The sequence below is a fragment of the Eptatretus burgeri genome, chromosome 1, assembly GCF_056783735.1.
Source record: "Eptatretus burgeri isolate ZD-2024b chromosome 1, Ebu_testis_v1, whole genome shotgun sequence".
Taxonomy (NCBI): domain Eukaryota; kingdom Metazoa; phylum Chordata; class Myxini; order Myxiniformes; family Myxinidae; genus Eptatretus; species Eptatretus burgeri.
This window is the reverse complement of record NC_140961.1, coordinates 152,988,537-153,013,060: the sequence shown is the minus strand read 5'-3', so window position 1 is coordinate 153,013,060 and position 24,524 is coordinate 152,988,537. Positions and strand designations below refer to the sequence as shown.

The following is a 24,524-nucleotide window of genomic DNA, read 5'->3' as shown; positions in this document are numbered from 1 at the left end:
AAATTATTTTGTAAGCACAGTCTAAAAATAACCACATGAGACTGAGAGACAAATATGGGAGGGCGGCTGAGCTGTGAAGCACCCACCACCACACTGCGGATAGATATGCGACAACAAGTAGTGCCAAACTGGGCCATACATAACACAACATAAAGACCTAAACAATTGAAAATCTCGAATTTTTATTTAACTGGGCACTTATGTCAAGTCGTTTACATAATACGAAGACAACCTGTACACGGTGTCACCACAAATACCTCAAATTAACTGAAATGGGGTTTCACTGTTGTTGTGACATTTTCAACGAGGTTTTTGCACCTTTTCCCCAAACAGTATTATTAACTCTAATCACTATCACTGCCCTCGTTTGTGAAGTGGAAAGAGAAGTTAAGCAATAGGTTCACTTCTGTTTTTCTGTCTGTCTAGAAACATCAGTTTGTGATCGAGGAACAACTTGTTTAGATCGAATGTTTTATTTTGAACATGAATTGGAAGACAATCCTCCCGTTCAACAGTACTTTCTCTCTGTATTTTTCCCGATCGCACATGCGCAGAGAGGATTGAAATACTTTTTTTCACCCGCAACATGTCGCTGGTCTACAAGAGCGCCGCGTTGCTGTTGTTTTTGTTTGGGTTCTTGTTGGGGGTCCATTTTTGAAATGTGCACCCATTGGTCAGACAGCTTCCAGACCACACCCGATTTGGTTGCTTGACTCCACCCACCATCACACTTAGACAAAAGGACACGGTCACCATCTTGGTTTTCTGGTGGGCCGAACACATTGGGCCTGGGGGCCTCTGCTGATTATACACTGTCTGGGTATGTTGCGTTAGATTCCCATTGGTTTGTTTGGGTCTAGTGTTAATTTTGATGAGAGACCACAAAAAAGGCAATCATATGTCGAGTATTAGGTTTACTCAAGCCCGTAAAAACACATGGTACATTATAATGCTAAATTTGTATTTTTTTTAAAAAAAATAGTGTTATGTAGCTTTTCAAAGGCTTCATATTGGGTTAAACAATCCATGACTGTGTGATGAATCAGATCGTTCTGAGATAACCATGGCAAACGCTGACATTGATAAGAGGTGTCGAGTTAATCTTTTAATAACGTGATTTCCAAATCGCTGTTCATCTTTAACGAATGATTCAAATGCATGTTTCCCAAACGGCTCATGACTAGATTTTATTTTTTTAAAGGCAAATCCATCATGCCTTAATGGAGGTTCTGCAAATCGAAAGACCAAATTCAGGTTTTTATGAACATAAGGTTTATTACAACAGAGGGTGGGAGAGGAAGAGAGGCACACACACACACACACACACACACACACACACACACACACACACACACACACACACACACACACACACACACACACACACACACACACACACACACACACACAATAAAAACTGAGGCTACAGATATAAACCAAATCCCCTGTTTTGAATCACAATGATTCATATCTATCTCTTCTTATTCATTCACAAGGGAACACTGGACAGCCACAGCACAAGGTTAATGAGACAGGTTCGATCATGTAATCTGAGGTGTGGGTAATGATTTGAATTTTATTTTATTCTCAGACACAGCATTCACCAGATAAACATGTGGGACATGATCAAGGATGAGGGAGTTCATTGGACAGAGGTCCAAACTGGAAATGTGCTGTTTTTAAGGACATCATCGAGACACAAACAACAGGCGTGAATAACTCTTGTAATGTGTTCAACAAGGTGGTGTAAAAGACGGAAAACTTCCGGAATATATATATATATATATATATATATATATATATATATATATATATATATATATATATATATATATATATATATATATATATATATTTTTTAATAACATCTTTAAAATCTTTTTTTTCTTATTTCAATTGAATTAGATACTTGGACACAGTAGAACACAAATCGCCTTCTTGCTGCTTCGAAAAATCGCCAGATATGCAGTATGTACTTGGACATGTTAAATAAGGTGATGTAAATAATTGACACTGCATCAATGGCAATATATACCAAAATACTGTGCAGGGTAAGGTGTTCTCTGAACTCCCTAGTTGTCTGTGTTTGAAATTTGCACCTTAAAAAAAAATACAAACCCTTGTGATTATTTCTAAAACATCCTGGCAGACAAATAACGTTTTCTTCATTTTTGGCAAATACTTCTGCATCTAATTCAAGCCTGTAATCACAGCAACAAAGGACACTGACCGAAGAAGATAATCTGTCTTCGTGGACAAGTTAAGGCCATGAGGGAAAAAAACAACCCACTGTACAATTTTCACGGTGTTATGCCATGATTAAGCTGCAATTATTTACAATGGATATACCTGCCATGATGAAGCTACAAATTATCTACCTGCCATGATGAAAAATTATTTACACTGGCACAGCTTCCATTGATAAATGGACCATGGCCTGGAGCACATGCGTACAGGTCTTTCAATGCATATGCAATGGCATAAACCGCCATGTAGGAGTTGTAGGCATAGTCGAGTTCAGCCACATCTGTCAACGGTGTTTCAGCATTTTCCAAATGGTTCAAAGCTGAACAATTATAATTCCATTGGCAATTAAATGTTGCTTCCCAAAATTCCATGAAGAACACATCCAATGACCCATCCCTGATTGGATCTTTCTTGTTCTGCATCGTCCTGCAAAATTCAGTTTTTTGGTGTAAATTAATGAACTTTGAATTTCACTGATTGGCTCACGGAATCACATTTCTGAAACCGACTTCCTTTTAAATCACGTGTTTGGAGGCAATGCGTTTCAGAAAAATAATAAAAACTGACATTTGTTGAAATCAAAAGTTGACACCTTAAGGAATAGGATCTCCTTTCTGAGAAATCCGTTTTGAAACAAAATGAAAGACAATTTCACTCCAGATCGTATTTTGAAGCTTTGTGTTGGATTATCAATGAATCATATACGTGTCACATAATTACAAGATTTTGTACTTTTTAATTTTTTTTTTATTATTAAAAAATGAAGAGCAGAAAAAGGCAACTGCGCCAATCCTATCCGATGTCTACTCCAACATAAAATACGAGACTCCAACCTGTCAATGATCAGTCTTACAGCATTAAGGTTGCTTGTGTTTCTTTCATTCAACATGCTCTTCACTTACATGGTATCCATGTTCAAACTGAATGAAAGATTGTCATGTTGATTGTCTTTCTCCTTCCATAAGGCATTCATCAAACCAGTTGATAGTACTTGACTTTTTGAAACAACTTCAGGTAGTGGGTCGGCAGGTGCTTCTGGTTTAAAGGAAATTAAATACTCATACAGGCCTGGTATAAATCCTCTCCGTTGCTCAAAGCCAATTGCACCATCAAAAATTGGGGCATATTGTGGAACATTCATTGCTGGCGAACCACGCCCAATGAGTAAAGTAACCCCTGTGTTGTTCTCAGTTAAAAGTAAATCGGCCAACGGAAAAAAGTTTTTACTGTGGAAAACTATAAACACAAGTTGTACCTTCGTCTTTGAAAGAACTGCACCTGCATAGATGTTGTTGTGATGCAGATAACAATCGGATGTCAATTATGTTGTTGGGAAAAGGGAAAAAGTTAAATCATTATGAGTAACTGTGATTTGAGGCACAAAAATCGATTGGAATTTGAGACTGACAATAATATTTGTGGCAATCTAATGTTACCTTTTTGACTCAAAAATTCACAAAAACCCAGAGTATGATGTCAGCATTCAATATACATTTTTTTTCTGTTTTTTTTTCAATGAATATTTTTCTAAGGAACCGTTAAGTTTTCAATGATCACTGAATATTGACTTGAGTAAAATTACGTTTAAAAGACGGAAATCACGAATTAGTTTTTGAATAGGCTCAATGGCTACCACTACTATTTATTTAACGGGTCCAATTATTACCACCTTTCTTGATGGGTTGGCCAGAGTACGTGTTTGACCCAAGTCTATCAATAACCAGCTGGTCAGACCTGATGCTAATTTGTGCATAAATTAGGAGTTTGTTTTTCTTTTTTGTGCAGGTTCATGTCAATTTTGTCAATTTATCACATCATTAAGGAGGACTCAATCACCCATCACTCTCCTCTACTAATCAACAACTCATGTGTTCTCTTGGCTGGCTCCAAAGAAGTGCCCATTGTGTTTTTATTTATTTATTAAATTTTGCACTGTGATTCACTTTCTCACATTATGCCCAAGGTAAACCCAAAAGTATCAACTGAGGTACAAATCTGATTGATTATCGAAATGAGTATTCTATCATGGATATTTTTTTCTGCAAATCGTTTTACTGCTGCTTCAGAGTGAATTTCGTTTTCATCAACAAACAACAATATCGTACTGGTGATGTGGTTCTCAAAATGAGTAACGACAATTGGCTGGTAACGTCTATATTGTTTTGTTGTGTGTTCTTGGAACAGTGACGAGATCCAGCTTTATAATTTTTGATATTATTATAATCCAGTATATTTGATTCTGTAAACTGAATGCCATGTTTGAGTCCCATTGAAAGGTCCAACTGAAACATTGCAGAATCTTTGCAATGGAATGAATGAGTCTCAAGTATGCAAGAGTCTTTATAGCAAGGGGAACATCATCCTGAAGCTGTAACTGATTAGATTATTCTCAACTTCCAGAGCTGAAAGAACATTTTTTTTATCATGGAAGATTGAGGAACTATATGAAATGTACCACAACTCAGATGTGCCTCGACATTTTAATGCTCATGACCATCCACAAGGAAAAATAAGAAAAAGAGCAATCAGAGAATGCAGACCCTCGCCGGGACTTGTTTTGTGTGGTGCTGACGTAGTTTTGTGTGTTGAAATTTGTGTGGTGTTTGTGTATTTGTGTGTTATATAATTAATGAGACATAACTAGAACTGCCACTTTATAACTGACGGCAGTGATGACCGGGTACGAAGAAGTCCTGCTTTGATGCAATCCCACATTGATTGGACACCTGACCTATGACTTTTTTTATGATTATTCAATTGAATTCAGAATGGGATTAAAATATATTCAATTCAAATCAAATGGAAGACCAAATAGGTACAGTCCTGCATTGAAGTCATCAGAAGGAACCCAAGCAAGCAAAAAGCAAATATGAAGATATCAGGAGGAACCTGGATAGGATTCACATTTCAGCTGCTACTCCTCTACCCTAAAACCCTTCCATGAACAGCCAAGTGAGCCTTATTCCAAATAAAAATAAAAAATAACCCAGATCAAAAAAAAAATAAAATCCTGGCTGTCAGACCATGTGTCCGATCAAGTTACAATTTAGAACAGGTATTCCCATCACTACTAGATCATAATTGTGACATTTCACTTCGATTGATGAAACGGTTCAAGAGAAAACATTATTTAATATTTTTCTTCAATCCAATATGGCTGCAACAACATGAGACCTATCAATTGTTCGTCAAAAAACATATTGGGGAACAATTGTGTGAAGTTTCTGCTCGATCTATCCAGCTGTTCTGGAGAACAAGATTTTTTTTATAGGTTTGAGGGTAAATCCAATATGGCTGCTAAACTATGTGACCTATGATGTCATATTATGTGTGATAATTTTGTTCCTCATGGATAGGTGGTCATATTTGTAAAGTTTTGCCTCAATCTGTTCAACCACTTCAGAGAAGAAGATTTTTGAAGGTTTTTTTTTTAACAATATGGCTGCCAAATCACATGACTGATGACATCATCAATTTTTTTTATTTGTACCATTTTATCCCTAGATGACCCTCAAAAATGTTCATACTGATCAGATGGAGCATTCTACATATGCAATTATGATATTATAACGAAGGCACCTATGATGTCATTAAAAAATGACACTTATTCCCCATGAGGAGTATTTGCCGTCTTCCAAGTTTAATTTTTTTCCTTGGTGCGGTTTCAGAGATACAGCGGTCCAAAGTTTTTCCAACGTGGCTGCCACACCACGTGACCTATGATGTCATTATTATCATTGAAACATTCTACATGTCGTCACACCTATGGTGAACATTTTGTCTCAATCTGACAATCAGTTGCAGAGTAAAACAGGCGAGTTCTGTGAAAAAAAAAACAAACAAACAGGTAGACGTTGCAAAATCCATAAATCAAATTTGACCTCAAAAATAATTGGGGGTTGAATTCAATCACCAAATATGCAACTCCTCTTCAGATTTCAAGTTAATCGGATGAAAATTGGCAATTTTAGAAATTCGGCCTATGTTGACCTTTTGGCCAATGTTGACATCAAAAATAATTTGTGGTTGAATTCATTGAGCTGATAGGAAAATCCTCTTCAAATTTCAAGTCAATGGGATGAACATTGAGGATTTTAGAACTCTTACTTAAGTTTGTGACCTTTGGCGCATGTTTACCTTATGGTCGACATTGAGCTCAAAAATAATTGGCTGGTTGAATTCATTGACCTGAAATGTAGATAATCTTCAAATTTCAAGTTAATCGGATGAAAATTCAGGATTTTAGAAATCTCACTTAAGTTGGCGACCTTTGGCCGATGTTGACCTTTTGACCTTTTGACCTCAAAAACAATAGGCTTCTTCCTTATGGCGAACTCTACCAACGGTAAAGATCGGTTTAAAATTGCGACTCCTAGGCGATAAACAGACAGACAGACAGACAGAATAACAAAATCAACTGACCAATATACTTGAAAAATCATCTATTTTGCAAGTCACAAACAAACACAGACAAACAAACAAACGGACCAAATGCAATACCCTCTCGTCCAGCAAGGATAACAACAGATAATTTGGACCTCACACAGGCGGCTCAGTAATTTATCATGGCCAATTCATGGGGCAGGCGCTATTGTCTCCATTTTTAATTGGACCTCGTGAAGGTGAAAGTTTATTCTTTTGGTGTGCCATGATGCGAGACATTCACATGTCAATGGAATTTTCACTCACTCGCAAACAACAGAGTGTAGATTGGAATTCTAACTGTAGAAAGTAAAGGGAGCATACGTGGAAACTTGCTTTATTGAAATAATAACTTGTTATACAAATTACAAAATATCAAAAACTTAACGCCACCAGTTTAATATAATGTCATCTTTCGTTCATGTTTTCAATTTCACATCGACATTACACACCTCAAGCATGCAATGCAGACAATTTCTCACGTCTTTCTCATGCCACTGCAATCTGATGTCAAATGACTCACCGCCTTACTTTCATGTTTGATCGGCTGGATGTGCATTTCATTTCCTAGCCAATCGTCCCCTTTTGAAAAAGGTGGTTTTAATATACAAAATGGAAAATAGTTTGAGAGGTTCAAATATCAAATGAACGTTGTTTGAAATCACAGATTGTGAGTAAATTCGCTCTTTTTGAGCTGTTGTCCACTAACCTATGAATTTCACAACCGTATCATTTTGCAGAATATAATCCACAGGCTGTCAGTCAGACTCGTCGTGTAATGAAAAGGAAGACAAGGCCTCGACCTCTGCTAGGCTTCTGTTTATGTTAATTTCGCAATGAGTTGACTGTTTATGGGGAGGAAATAAAGGAAAATCTCTCACTTGCCCGAGAATGTTCCTGCAACCTCACCCTTTCTTGGGTCTTTCCCATTGAATGAAGCCAACTACTTTCTTTGAATTTCCAGTTTTTATTTGATCACAACCAGGTCATCTTTATGAGGTCTGACTTTCAGAAATGCAATGAAATTGGATGGCCAAAGGTATCCACAAACATCGTAATTTAATCCAATGTGGATTTCTAAAACTTGCTTTCTCAACTGGAAAAACTTTCTATAGCTTTTGTAATAACTGACAACTGCACACAAAAAAGATTTATCATGAGCAACAAAGGTAAAAAAAAAAATATATATATATATATATATATATATATATATATATATATATATATATATATATATATATATATATATATATATATATATATATATATATATATATATATATATATATATATATATATATATATATATATATATATATATATATATATATATATATATATATATATATATATATATATATATATATATATATATATAATAATCGCCATTGAAGAATGCCATGTATGTGAGAATGGATGCCATTCTCATGTTTAGGAATATGTAGAGAAGCCCCAGTTTCTATAGACAGGATGTAAAAGATATTCAAATGCATCTGAGATGAGAAGAGAGATTATCCCTGACCTTTTTTTTTGTAATTGAAGAAATCAATCCTATGCTCAGAGAGAAGGAGCAACATGTACGAGGTGGAATGGCCTGAGTGGAAGCTGAACTCTGGGTCAAGGATCAGACAGTTGAGAAAGTTCGAGTTTTGAAATCTGTTTTAATTGTCAATTACTTTCAGACCCTGACATTTTGGGATCCCAAGTATTTGCAGTTGATAAAATGTGATCTGGTTCTACATTTGCAGCCCTGTTCTTTGCATATTTGTGGGGCTTTTTTCTGCATATTTGTAGTTTTTTTGAGGGAGTATTTGTGGTTTCTCGGACCTGCTTAAACATTTTGGCCCTCTGCTTTGCGTATTTGTGGTTTTTTTTGCGGGAGTATTCACAGGTTTTCACAGGACTTTTGATTTTTCCCTTATGAATCACTAACTGCCAGGAACCTATCCCCCTTCTTTCCATTGAAATAATGCCCTGACTTTCGTGGATTCGACATTCACGGCATTTTTCAGGAATGTATCCCCTGCAAATGTCGGGGTCCGACAGTATTCTTTATTACGGGTACAATTATTTATAATCAGTCAGGTAAGATTAGGAACACACTTCCAAAGTGGGGTAACTGCAATTTTGAGAATGGAAAATATGAGAATCAGGAACAAAATGCACTAGGAAAGAAGTTGAACATAGAAACAGCTGATATCTGGATTGGAAAAGAGGGAGTAGGATTGGAAGTAAGAACTACACAAGAGCAGCGTGACATTATGCAACAACCTAGCAATGTAACACCACAAATCACATTGATAGTTGAAAAGAGATATAGGGCCCAGGAAATTGGGCTGAAAGTTCCATCCATCCATCGAAATCATACTCTGTGCAGAGCATTGGTGCTGCGTAAGCAGTCTCCTTAGCTATTGGACACAATCCTGGACAGGTCGCCACTCCGACACAGGATACCTCTGCAAGATGGCACTCATTTTGCCAACCTCAGAAGGATGACATGCAGAGTCAACCCCACCTGGTATTAATTCAACAGCTGAGTGTGATTTGAACTCAGGATCCTAAAATCCCAAGCACACCACTTTAACCATTAAGCCAACATCAGGCATAGGATTGGGCATGGACTATGGAAAAGTGAGATTCTCTTGTATTATGCAACACTGCTGCCGGAATGAGAAATGGATCTGTCAAAAAAACATGTCTCTGATATTCGTGGTCTTGATGGAAAGTGCTGGTGTGTGTGTGTGTGTGTGTGTGTATGTGTTTTGTGTGTATGTGTGTGTGTGTGAAGGAATTGTGCGAAGATGTAGTGGTGTGATGTGTAGGGTTGTGGGAGCAGCCCAATTGGTCGACTATTGCAGTGGTGGGGACAAGAGTCACAGTATCAATGTGAGCAGTATCAGTGAGTATTTGGACAGTGATAAAATATGAGAGGGGAGAGGGTGGGTGCGATTGTTTGGTAAAAACAGCAATATGCATCAACATTTAGAGCAATGTGGTTTCCATCTCAGGATCCTTAAATTGCCAATGCAGCCACACAAAGTTTGGGGGTTAAAAGTAGGGTAATTTAATGCTTTCAGGAAGGCCACATTGTATTTCCACAATTGATATTTATGAATGTTCCTACATTCAATTCACGAAAGGAGAAGGAGACATCAGAGTGAGCATGTGTAGAGAATATTTGAATAAACTGCAGGAAAAACAGTAAGCAGATGAATCAAGAGAAAATAAGTGAATATCGCTCATGTGAAGAAACACGCTGACCACAATCACATATAGGAGAGAATGGTAGAGGGAACAGGGGAGGTTGAAACAATGAAAGGTTGGAAAATAAAACCACTGGACGTGTAGCTTATCTGGGCCCTGACCTAATGTTGTAACCCAAATTTGGTAGCATTCTGACTGGTCGGTCAGGAGAGGCACATTTTTGAGGGCATTTACGTGATTTTCCCAAAAATTTACTAAGTCTGCCTTTTTGACACATTTCTGGTCAAGTGATCGGCATGATCTCTGGTAATTTAATATCATAACCCTGTCCTAATGTTGCACCCCAGATTTGGTAACATTCTGACTGGTGGTTCCAGAGAAGAATAGATTTTAAGGGAATTAATGTGATTTTTCTCAAAAGTTGAAGAAGTCAGCTATTTTGACACTCTTCTGGTCGAGTGATAAGCATGACAACGGCAATTTCACATCACTACCCTGGCCTAATGTTGTAACCAAAATTCTGTAGCATTCTGACTGGTGTGTCTGCAGAAGAAGATTTTTGAAGGAATTTACACGACCATCGTTTTGACAGTTCTGTTCATATTTTCACCATGGCCCCAAAATTTTAATATCAGGACCCTGCCCTAATGTTGTAACCCAAAGTTTGCAGCATTATGACTGGTGGGTCGGGCAAAGAACATTTTTGAAGGAATTTACATGATTTTCTCTAAAATTGCCAATGTCGGTCAGTTTGACACACTTCTGGTCACGTGTTTGACACGACTTCTGTAATTTAACATCCATACCCTGGCTTATTGTTGTTACCCAACTTTGGTAGCATCCTGAATGGTGGGTCTGGAGAAGATTTTGGAAGGAATTTGCATGACTGCCATTTTGACACACTTCCAGTTAAGTCATCGGCATATCTTGTGCTATTTAACATCAGGAACCTGTCCTAATGTTGTAACCCATATTTGGTAGAATTCTGACTGGTGGTTCTGGAGAAGATTTTTGAAGAAATTTAATAAGTCAGCCATTTTGACCTCCTTAAAGTCACGTGACCAGAACGAGCTTTCCAATCCCTTTTAGCAGTCAGGAGAGGAACGTTTCTGCCAAATTTCAGCCAGATCAGCTCAGCGGTTTTGCCGGATCAGCTCAGTGGTTTAGCTGGACAAGTCATAAAAGTTGACAGATGGATGGATGGAAGGACAGATGGACAGTGCACGATGACAATATTTTATCTGGAATTTAAATTCTAGATGAGCTCAAAAATTATACATGACCACAAGGAAGTGGGAAGAATGAACAAGAGAGAGAGAGAGAGAGAGAGAGAGAGAGAGAGAGAGAGAGAGAGAGAGAGAGAGAGAGAGAGAGAGAGAGAGAGAGAGAGAGATATGAAGATGAAAATTCTATATTTGGGGGTGGGAGTGGGAGGGGGGGCAGGGTGAGTGAAACATTGCTTGAAAATAAAAAGGTGTTCAATCAACTTCTAAATTTCAGCTCAGAATTTGTTTTGTTCAAAATTATTTTGTTATTTTTCATGGGAGTTTGTTTCATTGTCTCACCAATCTTTTGGAGGTTTTCAAGTCCATATTGCTCCTGCCAATGCTCCTGAAAAGCAATGCATATCCCATGATGTTCTGCTTCACTCACAAATTGAGTCAAGGCATTTCTGCCAGACTCATCATCCACCACAAGTGCTCCCACATAGGACCATCTGAAGTGTCGAACTAAGTTCACCATGGCAGTTACAAAAAACACATCACTTGGGTGAGTGTGAAGGAAGTATGGAAATTGCGTTTTATCTCGAAAGCATTTACAGGTTGCAGCATTACTGATCTGTAAAGACAACATGATTAAATATGTTCTGATTAAACTTAACTAGCTGACATATATCCTATCTATACTAATAAATGGGCGTGTGTGTGTGTGTGTGTGTGTGTGTGTGTGTGTGTGTGTGTGTGTGTGTGTGTGTGTGTGTGTGTGTGTGTGTGTGTGCGTGTGTGTGCCCACCATAACTCCAAAACGATAAACCCGAACAGCCTGAAGCTTTGCATACATACTAAGGGAACTGCATTGAAGTGCATGAGTAAAAAACTGGTGTTTGGCCTTATTTAATTATACCATTTATAAGGCGCATCCTCAACCACCTCACTCTTTGGAATCTTAAGGCGTCTCCTGGGTAACCTCGCTGGGGTCTGAAGCCATAATGTTTTTAACCTTAGCCATGCATGCCTTGACTTGGAATAGGCCAGAATTATTTCTTAACGATAAAGTTTTTTTTTTCACTTTCCACAATCATATTATCGAATGCCTTTTCATCAAAGCTACAAATCGCTGTATACATCACTTTTGTAAGTGCGACAGTTTTCAAATTAGGAGTTTGGAGCGATTTGAAGCATTTTGATTATATGATGCAATTTTACATGATCTACTTTCACAGTGGAATTAAAGTATATCATAAAAATATTATTTCGTCAGCGCGGATCGAATATCATATAGACTAAACAAGTGTTGAAATCCGGAGTGAAATCTGATAATTTAAACGAAATAACTCGACTTTTAACTCAGCTTAGAAACCTCTTTACTTTAAGCAATCTCGACTCTGGACCCTCCACCTCCAAAAATGCACAAGAAAATCTGAAATTTCCAAGGCATTAAACTTATCTTTTCCTGATGTTTGGAGAATTATATTGAGTGAAGAAAAGATTTTGGAATCTTTTATTTAATCTGCCAAATTTAACCAGTTTTATTGAGCTATATGATTTCATGCATTCACTGCTTGACATCACTCCCTGTCACCCAGAGGGAATGCTTATCCATTGCATCTGCCAGATCTGTATCTATATTTTGGGTGGTTTCATCAGGTGCTCGACAGGGAATCAAAACCAATCTGGTGAAAAATTGACGTTTTAAAATGAGGTTATTATAATAACATTTGCATGGACCGCGAACCAATGTACCATGTGAAGCATGTAGCGACAGCAGGCAATGTGGCAGATATCTGCAATGTTTATTTCACGGACGATTAAACTTTGCAATGTCTCCAGGGTTGTTCTACATTAAACAGCAACTCTTTTGTGGATAATGTCATGATTTCAACGAATTCATTTAATTATTTTAACTGCTGCAGGTACATTGAAGACTGGCTTTAAAGTTAAAGGGATCCTACATGCTATGCAGCCACAGCCTGGCCAGCCGTTCCTGATCAAGCATTTAATTGAAGTGTTTGCTTGAGTGCTTAAGCCACTTGCCATACGTCCTGTAGTTAATTGTGTTCCCACGTTCCAACATTCTGAGTGATTCGTTCATGACAACCCTGAGGATCCAGAAGACCCAGATGACTCAAAAGACCCCTAAGACTCTGTGTGTGTCATATTTTTGTGGAGTTCTGGAGCATTCTGATGTTGAATGTAAATGCACTAAAATGATCGTCATGATCTGACTTAATGAGGCTAATTAACTACAAAGAAAGCGGAAGGATTCCTATGTTTTAAACGCACGCCATGTTAAGGTCTATTGGGCAGCTAATTCGTCTTTCTGTGGCATGGCATTCTATTTACAAAATAAATCACAAAACTAATGATAACATTGTAACAAACCAAATATTAATTAATATAAATAATAAGAACAACAGCAATAATTGTGGTATCATTTGGCAATAATAATTCTTCTTATTGGACCCATACTCTTGAAACCAAAGAAGTTTTTCCTTGGCTATTTGACACAATCTTGAACAGGTTACCACTGACTATTTATTGGAGCACTGCTGTGCCCCTCTACCAGTACACTGTTACTCATTTAGCCAACATCAGGAGGATGACAGGCTGTCAACCCCACCTGGTGTTAATTCAGCAACCATCAAGGCTCAAACTCAGGACCCTGGGATACCAAGCCAGCCACCCTCATAGTGGGGCGGCTTAGCCCAAATATTCAAAAGAATTGTGCATTTTGTGATACAAGCACCAAATTTGGCACAAATGTACATTAATATGTTGCGAACATTTTCAGATATTGGGCAACTTGAAACTCTCTCTTTATGTTCGCCATATTGGATTTCAAAATGGCCGCCACTTGAAATCTACATTTGCTATTATCTCTGGACGTAATGCAGCTATTGACTTGATTCTGGTATCTAAATGTATGTTTTTGGGGGCAAGGAATCCAATGGTAGTTGCCATGATCCGGCACTCACACAGTGATCTGGCACTCACACATGATCCCACACAGTGGCCAGGATCCGGCACTCAATGGACGTCGTGAAGAATGCTGTGGAACACCTGAATCCTGGACAGACACCAGTGGTCACCGTTGATCAGCCACTGTTTGCTTTGGCCAAGCAGATACAGTGGAAGTAGCCAGAGAGCTATGGTGAAGACCAGATAGTGGTAATGTTTGGTGGCCTCCACATAGAGATGGCGGCAATGAGGACACTGGGGGACTGGCTGAAAGGGAGTGGTTGGGTGCAAGCACTTGTGCAAGCCAAGATTGCGACAGCAGGGACAGCAGACTCATTCCTGCGAGCATCCCATGCCTTGCGCACAAGAAGAGCACATCAAGTGACAGCAGCAGCACTGCACATCCTGCAACACCGTGCCTACAACCACGACTGTCTGGGAGAAACCAGGGATGCAGAGGACCTTCTGGAGTTTGAAGACTGGTGTTGCCAGAGAGGAGAAGACATCCCCCAGTTTCATTACTGGGCAACCGTGCTTGAACTAGAACTGTTGGTTCTAGTGCATGTGCGTTCTCTCAGGCAGGGATCGTTAATGATGTACATCGATGCTCTGACAGAGCTGGTCCCCTGGTTCCATGCACTGGATCACACCCACTATGCTCGGTGGATACCAGTGCACCTGAAGACATGGCCGAACTCACCATCAAACACCCAGATGTAGCCAGGAAATTCAGGGAAAGCCACTTCACCGTTCAGAAAACACAGAGGGTGTTTTCTTCAATCCCGATTGACCAGGCACATGAGCAGAATAATGCCTGCATCAAAGGAGACGGTGGAGCTGTTGGGCTCACTGACAACCCTAGTGACCTACGTCGCTGGATGATTGCGGGACCAGAAGTTGCCAGGGTGATCGAATAATTCCAGGATGGGAACCAACACTGGAGACAGCAAACAGCAGACACACGTCATCATGATCAGACGCCAAGTGTATAGGCCTCATTTGTGAAAGATGTTCGCTCTCTCTCATCGGTGTCATAGAGGAGATGGGCAACCCATTCGAGGAGGACAGTCAGGATGTAGTCAAACTGGACACAAAGGAGATCGCAGATCCTGCTTCTGTGGAGACCATGATGAATGCCAAAACGATTGGCCAAGAGCAGTTCATGGCTTTCACCAGAGTGTCTGTTGGACAGAACAACGGCAGTGGACGCACCCATTCCTCATAACAACCTGAAGGTGTTCAGCTCCTCCACTCCAAGAAGCCAGAGCATAGGTCAGCAACAGCTAGCCTCCATCAAGAATGACCGTGAACTCTTCGCACGCCTGTACATTGGCTGCCAGACGAGGGATGGAAACCTTGAGGAGTTCGTTTGTCACGAGAATCAGGCATGTCCTCCTGCATTGTCTGATGGTGGAAGCCTCTGCACTGGTACCAAGAGTGATCTCATCTCATGCTTGGAAGAAGTCTCTGACGCAAAGACAGAGACTCCTGTCACGACCTGTATTGTGCTTGATGGAGCAGCCATCGTCCAGATGCTGAAGCCGGCTGCATCAAAGACCTTTGAAGAGTATGCACAACACATCTTCATCCCATATATGTCCACAAAGCTGCAAACAGTGTCACACGAGGATCTAGTCTGGGATACTTACCTTGCTGATTCACTGAAAGGTAGTACACGTGCAAAGCGGGGAAAAGGTGTGCGGAGACGTGTGGTGGCTGCCGCAGCCATACCGGGAAACTGCCAGAACTTCCTACGAGTGGACAGCAACAAGACCGAGCTGTTCAGGTTCCTCTCAGCAGCTCTCATGGAATGGTTTGACCAGGAGGACAAGCAACTCGTCATTACTGATGGAGAGGCAGTGCTCAGCAAGCCACTACTGCCAGATCTTTCCTCACTCGCCCCATGTAACCATGAAGAAGCTGACAGTCGGATGTTGCTGCATGCATCTCACGCAGTCCAGCATGGACACCATGCAATACTCATCCTGACTGTAGACACCGATGTTGTGGTGCTGGCAGTGTCCCTGGCACAGGAGTTGCAACCAGAACACAAACTGTGGCTGGCATTCGGAACAGGCCAGAGTTTCCGATACCTAGCAGCACACGAAATAGCAGCTGGATTGGGACGAGAGAAGGCTCGTGCACTGCCAATGTTCCACGCTCTAACTGGATGCGACACTGTGTCTGGTTTTCATAGACATGGCAAGAAGACTGCGTGGGCAGTCTGAATGGTACTGCCAGAACTCACTGAGGCGCTGCTGCTGCTGTCCTCTGCACCTCATGACATACCAGACGATGCAATGCGCATCATTGAGAGGTTCGTGATCCTGTTGTATGATCGAACCAGCAAATGCACAGACATTGACAAGGCCGGGAGGAAACTCTTCGCAAGGAAGAACAATGTGCAGCTCATCACTTCAACGAAGGCAGCTCTGGAGGAACATGTCAAGAGGGCAGTGTATCAAGGTGGACATGTGTGGGGTCAGATACTGCTGCCAGCACCAGAGCTCCCTCCACCAACCAACTGGGGTTGGTCAAGGACAGGAGAAGGACAGTACACACCTTTCTGGACCAGGCTAACTGAGGCAGCTCACAGTTGCATTGAGCTGGTTTCTTTCAAGTGCAAGAAAGTGTGTGTGAGGCGCTGCAAGTGCAAAAAGGCTGCCCTTCAGTGCACAGCCCTCTGTGTGTGTGAAGGGGACTGCACATGACGATGAGTCAACAACATACATGTACTTGTGGCAATACTGAACTTGTTAACATGACACTGTTTATGTACACATATCTTCAGTACCGGTATATACCTAGCCTCAGATACCAGTACACCGAGCCTCAAATACTAGACCATGTAGCATGTCAGTATTATACCTAAGACATTTACAGAACTGAGACATTCTTTTCAAAGTATTGTGTTGAATCCAATATTTGCCGAGATAATTTCCAAATAAAATTATATAACAGACTGTGATAGATAATATTAAGTTGAAAATGGTACCGTTGGATTCCTTTCCCCCAAAAACATACATTTAGATACCAGAATCAAGTCAATAGCTGCATTACGTCCAGAGATAATAGCAAATGTAGATTTCAAGTGGCGGCCATTTTGAAATCCAATATGGCGGACATACAGAGAGAATTTCAACTGGCCCAATATCTGAAAATGTTCGCAACATATTAATGTACATTTGTGCCAAATTTGGTGCTTGTATCACAAAATGCACAACAGGTTTGCTATGCTGCTCCACTATCACCATTAAGCCAACACCAGGCTTCTGGAAAGAAGAATAAGGAACGTATAATGTCCGCCATAGCCCATGCACATCTTGGCTTGATGAAAGGCAAACTAATGCTCAAGCAGTACAGCAGGCAGGAATGCAACAAGGCCTTGAAGACCAATGAAAAATTTGTCTAATGGACGAATGGGCCCACTAATAATTATAATGGGTTCTACAGGGGTCTGAAGGTTAAATCTAAAGTGTAATTCTTAAGGTTTCTAAAAGGTAATTGTCATGGGTTTGAATGGGTATAAATGGTGTCTCTAAAAGTTTCTAAGAGTAATTCTAAAGTGTTTCAAAGGGTAATTTTAAAGGGTTCTAAAGGGTGGTTCTAAAGGGTAAACATATATGGTGGGTCTGGAGAAGATTTTGAAAGGAATTTGTGTGACCGCCTTTTGACACACTTCCCGTTAACTCATTGACATATCCTCTGCAATTTAACATCAGGACCATGTCCTCATGTTGAAACCCAAATTTGTTAGCATTCTGACTGGTGGGTCTGGAAAATAAGATTTTTGAAGGAATTTGCATGATTTTCCCCAAAAATTGACTGTCGGCCATTTTGGTTCTAAAGGGTTGTTCCAAAGGATAATTTAAATGGGTAATTCCAAAGGGAAAGTCGAAAGGTTTCTATAGGGTATTTCGAAAGGGTATTTCTAAAGGGTAATTCTAAAGGCCCGGTCACACCTTGACGTTTTAGCCAACGTATGCCGATTTTTGAATTTTTTTTCTAAAACTCTGGCACACGTTGAATACGTTATGGGTAAGTTTTGATAACATTGAGTGCATGCTGAAAACACTTCCATACGTCGTTGTATGCTGGCTTTAAACGTTGTACTTTTCGGTTGTCCTCAAATTTTTGCATGCTTGAAATTTCACGACGTATGCCGGCGTATGACTCACACGTTCAGCTACGCTGGCCACAAGTTGTATGCACGGTCTGCGATCGTTGACAGACGTCAACACATGCTACTTGTAAGTTAATCATAAGTTGAGACACGCCGAGGTAATGTTTAGCGTACCCGAAACTTATTTCTAACCTATGATTAACGTGTTGTTGGCACGTTACGCGATCGTTGCCACACGTCGACAGACGTTACTTTTAAGTTACTCATAGGCTGAAAGACGTCGGTATAATGGATCGTCCTTGCGTCAGCGTCCACGGCCACGGCCAGGACACTTATTTGCAGCATTCTTCAAACTTTACTTCGGCATGACGAGGATGTTCAGACTTCGATGTCTAGCTTGGCTATGATTCCAATTGTCCATCGGCAGCGTCTATTTAAAATAGTCGAGTTTGAGCGTTTTAACACGTTCAGAAGAAATGCTTCAAATTTCCAAACCCCAGCGTCAAAAAACAAAGGCGAGTGACAGCAATTTAAATCGTTCATTGTAAACAATGAAAATAGTTGACTGGTACCGTTTAAAAGTTGTTGAGTGTAAAAAAAATCCAATTGTTGAGCGCAAGCATCTACTTTCAATAGTGGAGATGCAGCCATTTAAATCGTTGAGTGGCAGCCTATGAATAGCAAACCCTACGTCACCGGCAAAGATAAACTGCCGCACCGATATGGACAAGTTAGGCTATCGTTGGGCATAGTTTGAGAACGCCGGCTTCACGATAATTATTCGTTGGTATATCGTATCTATAAGTAATCAAAGCGCTCTATGCACATTATTAGTTCATTGTGCATTTGTCCAACCCGTTATGAATAGACCTAAATCGTAAAAACAAGCTATAGCTCGTTGTTGAAAAAGCCCCATAAAAAATTAGCCGCGAAGAAGTTCGAACAATGGTTAAAAGATGTCTCCTACCCGTGGACACGCGGACGCAAGGACGATCCATCATAAACCACACCCTTCCCCTCACACTCACCTACTACTGCCAACATGAACAAACTACTACTAATTCTAATACTAATACTGGTACTGATACTGATACTGTTACTGCTGACATGGACATCGACTCAAAAAGTACTCGAAAACACTGTTGGGTTCCCTTTTATGAGCAGCATTTTTATATACCAATTCCCAAAACCGCTGGGAACACGCCTTTATATGGCAGTAAGCTAGAAACATGTTCTAGAAAAGTAAGCTAGAAACATGTTCATTTTTTTTTTTGTCGACCGGAAGACGTCATTGGAATACGTCTACATACGTCGATGTGTGTTGGGACTACGTAAAGAATTGGTTCAAAGCACGTCAAACATAAGTTAGAAATAAGTTTCGTGTAAAAAAGACATTACCGCGACGTGTTTCGACTTATGAGTAGCTTATAAGTCGCCTTTATGGACGTGTGTAAGCGTCCACATATCGTGTGTAAAACTTATCCCCATCGCATGCGGAACTTGTGTCATATGCCGAGTACGTCGTAAAATTATGAACATGTTTAAAATTTCTTGACGTACTCTACTTACTACGACGTATGATAGCGTACTTTAGTGTTGTACTCACGTATATCAAACTTACTCATACCGTATTTGACGTGCCCCAACGTTTTAGACACATTTTTCTTAGGTCGGCATACGCTGGCAAGATCGCCAAGGTGTGACTGCGATGTTGACACTTCCATTTCTACGGCAGTTATGATTCGAATCGTTGTGCATCAGCCTTTTAATAGGCTACGTCACGACATCGTCGGCGATGCGTGCAACGCGCTATGCCTAAGTTAGACTATCGTTGGGCATTGGTTGTGTAGGCCGACAACAGGTTCAGCATTTGTTGGTATAAGTTATCTATAACACAACGAAACGTTCTGTGTCCGTTACCAATGCATTCTACATAAGACCAAGTCGCTATGAATACGTCCGAATCTTTAAAAAAAAAAAAACATCAAAAGTTCAACGTAAGCCAGCGTTTTACATACATTTTAATACATTGCCATCGCTGGCTAAAACGTCAAGGTGTGACCGGGCCTTGAAGGATTTTGTTGTTTCAAGGCTTTGCCTATTTCATATTAAATCTGCCAAACTGAATCACTTTCTTCAGCCACGGATGCAATTTTTTTCCCCATTTCTGTTCTTCAAATTAATGAAAAAGGAGACTAATAAGTCCTTATATCTTTTTCCTGCCTGTGTTTATGCACAAGCTCCACCTGAGATTTATTTGAGGAAAATGGATTTTGGTTCACATTTTCACAAAGTATATTTCAACCTCACGAGTAATTTATTATATAACAGGGTGATTTTTTTTTTTATTCAAAAATCCTAAATAATTATCAAACACAAAAAACTATATCAGTTAGGAAGGAACCTCATATATTTTACATAAATGAAGCGTAATGTTACAGAAAGATGTGGCATCATGATCCACATCATTGAGCTCGTTGTGCTGAACATTTCAGATTTATTCAGCTTGCTTCCATTCTTACCCGCATTTCATCCACTTTCTCTGCTGCAACAACACTTGGATGGTGCATTGACTTATTTAACTTTCACGCAACCTGTTTCTCTGAAATGCTTCACCGGTTTCCTTATCATCGATTTTGAAGGTTTCGTATGATCACCAAAGCGAATTTTACACGCAAGTTGACATTTCCTGAAGGAAGCATTCTTGATGTAATGTTCGACGAGAAACACGAGTTCTTCCACAGTGAGTGCCATCGTGTGACTGAGTGAAAAGCGTTAAACGTCACTGCTGTATCATGTGATAATTCGCGTGATACGTGATAACTCGAAGGATCACGTCAAGTCTTTCTGTAACATTAGGCTACACATACGCAAACTATTTGGTTCCTAACAGATATCATTTCAGTGCATGGGAATTTTTAATGTTCTCAAATGAAAAAAAACGAAAATCATCCTGTATTTTATTATTCACACCATTTGTGATTCATTTTGTTCTATTTCATAAAATGTCAAATACATTTCATTGCTCTTCATAAAGTCGAAAATGCATTTTACACAATGAATAAGTTGCAAAATCATGATATTACCTGCGGAAGATGAAAATTTCCTAAGACTGGGCTCAAAAACTTCAGAATATTTGAAGCATAATCTCCAACAACCACCCGTGGAGAACAAAAACCTTGAGGTCCCACATCCGAGTCGATTCTCCTTTCTAGAAACCACAGGCTGCTTTCGAGGACGATCGGTATTGAAAAGCAGGAATCAAACAGCTCATAACCCAGAGTTATGTTGGGAAAGAAAGAAACATTCTTATTTATTTCTTCAATGCCAAATATCATTGTCAGAGCCCATTGTAAACCTTGAGGATGCACTCTGAAACATTTTAAATGACAGATTTTCAATTTAAAAATAAAGCAAAAGTTACTTTTCACAAAAACCAACAATTACTCGATAATTCTCAGCATTCTTTATTTTTTCACTGAACATTTTCACAATCATTTATTTTTTATATTTTATTCATTACACCTTTTGAGTCTCATTTTATTTTATTTTAGAAAATGTCAAATAATTCTCATTGCACTACACGTAGTCAAAAAATGCATTTCACACAAGTAATAACTTAAAAATCGTGATATTACCTATTCATGTAATGTAAAAAAAAACCTGCACTGTGTTATATTTGATGTCAAAACAACGTTCTTTTCAAATCATTTTGGAGCGAAAACTTGATTTCCATTCCAAAGGCAGCAGGAACTCCCCACGGATTGGAGGAATGTGCTACACTGGCTGAAAACTACGTGGAAAAGGAAAAACACCTTTACTCATCTGACAGGATATCATGGAGATATGTACATTCACTTCTGAAATGTGTAACATGGGTTTGAATTCCGACCCAGCTATATACTGCCAAGTTGGACTTTTGCAAACAGGGAGATTCATCAATGTGTGTGTCACCCATTGTATGGATTTTAAGCTGGTTGGCTCTTCTGCTGGCATTAGTTAGTGGATGTTATACATACTACTTGTGAATTGTTTAGCATACAAATATATGATATATATATATATATATATATATATATATATATATATATATATATATATATATATATATATATATATATATATATATATATATATATATATATATACTTAGAATGTTAATAGTACATCTGGAGTTTATCTTTTGCAAAATGAAAATAATAATAATACGAATAATAACTATAAATAATTATAATAGTTATTTATGTGTTACCTTTCATAATAAATAAATTAATAATAGGCAAGATCCAAACAATGCAAAGAGATGTCAGAAGTGACTTTTGTAGGAGTGATGAAGTAAAAGAAAAGGAAAATACACAAATAATAAACCACGACCACCCGAAGGGACTGCCTCGGGTTAACCCAAGGAGACCGCCATCTGGTGCATTACACCTCAGCACCAGCCAGACACACACACACACCACCGTAATCTGACCCGGGAAGGTTTCCTCTTGGTTTTCCTCCTAACATCAGAGTGGGGGGTAAATTCTAAGTTTATTATTCTAAGAAACAATAAAGGAAAGATCATAAAATGAATGGGAAGTTTTAGAACGGGAGTTCATAAGGTTGCCCAATTGTAAGATGTGTGTAAACTATGGCAGTGACAAATGGGTAAGATCAAAATAATGCAAAATATAAGTACATAAATAATCAGTTTTCAAATTATCGATAAGCAGTTTTTGCAACCGTCATCCAAAATTAACAGAAGAAAGGAAAGGAGAAAAATAAGAGATTTTCCCTTTAGTTTGTTTGTCGTGATTGTTACCACATGGATTTCACAAGAGATCTCCTCAACTGAGATCAAAATCCTCTTTGGAAGTTTGCCACAGGGAGTTGAAAAGTTGTCCCTGCTCAGCAGATCATATGGTAGGGTCACAGAGAGCCTTTGGACCTTCATGACAATATTGTAGTTGGAAAGAGATAAAAAAAATGGCAAAGCTCCTTACCTTTTGGTAATAATTATTATTGTACTGCCTCGTTTACACCACTGAGCCAGACGAGATTTTTCCTTTGATCAACCCAATCTTGAAATTATTTTGTCCATCAATGTGCTGATTTACATCTTGCTCAAGGGTGATAGCGGAATTAAGTTGAAGTATAAATGTGGATAAGCAGGCGTTTTTTTCAGGTATTTTAATTGCAGTGTAAGATAATTATTTCAGTTTTCAGGAAGTCCCCTTTTGCCCAATGACAGTTTGTCAATCTGTTGTCCTTTGTCATTTAACTTATCCATGAGCCGAGATTTTTCTTACTGTGGATGCACGTGCCAAATGAAAATTGCTCCAAACTAAACATAAATGAGTATTTTGTTCAGATTTTCTTCAGAAAGACAGTAGATCAGTTTTATGATTGGATATTATGATTGAACGATTGGGTCGAGGGGGTAACTTCTCATAATCTTCACATTGTTCAAAATTAATATGACGTTAATAATGGAGTGATATGAACACAAATAAAAAGAACAATATAATCATATTCCCATTCTCACATCATCCAAAATGCACAGAAATACTTCATCAATTTGATATGTTATTATGGATCAATTCAAAAGTGGGAAAACAGAATGTTTAAACTAAAAGGCTCAGGCAGAATGTACCTTACCCAGAACAGATGGATGGGTGAGGAATCTCTCTGAAAGACATTTCCTCCACCAGCATGGATCTATGGATAGGAAATAACCCCCCAATGATAATATCCCCACTCATTGATACACTTTTTAGCCTATTTCCAGTCGGGGGCTCACAAACACCTTCACATGCTGGAAATAAGATAAAACACAACAGCAGAAGCAGCATGACTGATCAGCTGTACGTTACAGTTCGACAAACGAAGCACAAACTGCAATCACTTATATGTGCCAGTTACAAGAACATGTGGAATGTGTTTGGATATTTACCACTTTGGACTAATTTTACTGTTTAATATCAGAACCGTTAATAATCTCAATATCGATTTCAAAGTCATGAGTTTATGATTCCTTTGGAGACAAAATAATTAAAGCATAAATAAACTAATGATATGAATTGAGTAAAGGATGATATTTTAGTGCTTTCAATGAGTAATGAGAAACTGTTTTTGAATTTGTTCATTAGTAATGCATCCTTGTACTCTCTCGTCGATGCACGAAATTATATCAACCATGTACGCTGCAGAGAACGAGTGAAATACGACTAAAAGTTCATGATTTTGTTCAGGAATAAGTTCTGAGTTGTAAAGTTTTATACTTTGTAAAACAAATCACGATTGGCAAAGAAATATTTTAAAATTCCACGTACTGCATTATTTAATGTCATCAATTTTATTGGATATAT

General features: G+C 39.0%; 1 protein-coding gene across 1 annotated transcript; it reads right to left on the bottom strand.

Moving 5' to 3' along the window:
- Nucleotides 1-1,939: 1,939 nt before the first annotated feature.
- Nucleotides 1,940-24,055, bottom strand: LOC147035771 (extracellular calcium-sensing receptor-like). Its single transcript, XM_085899491.1, has 5 exons — nucleotides 23,815-24,055; nucleotides 21,261-21,546; nucleotides 11,439-11,712; nucleotides 3,150-3,525; nucleotides 1,940-2,673 (listed from the first exon to the last, which is right to left on the bottom strand). The coding sequence occupies exons 1-5, from the start codon at nucleotides 24,006-24,008 to the stop codon at nucleotides 2,364-2,366; spliced, it is 1,440 nt and encodes a 479-aa protein (XP_085755617.1). The 5' UTR covers nucleotides 24,009-24,055; the 3' UTR covers nucleotides 1,940-2,363.
- Nucleotides 24,056-24,524: the final 469 nt, after the last annotated feature.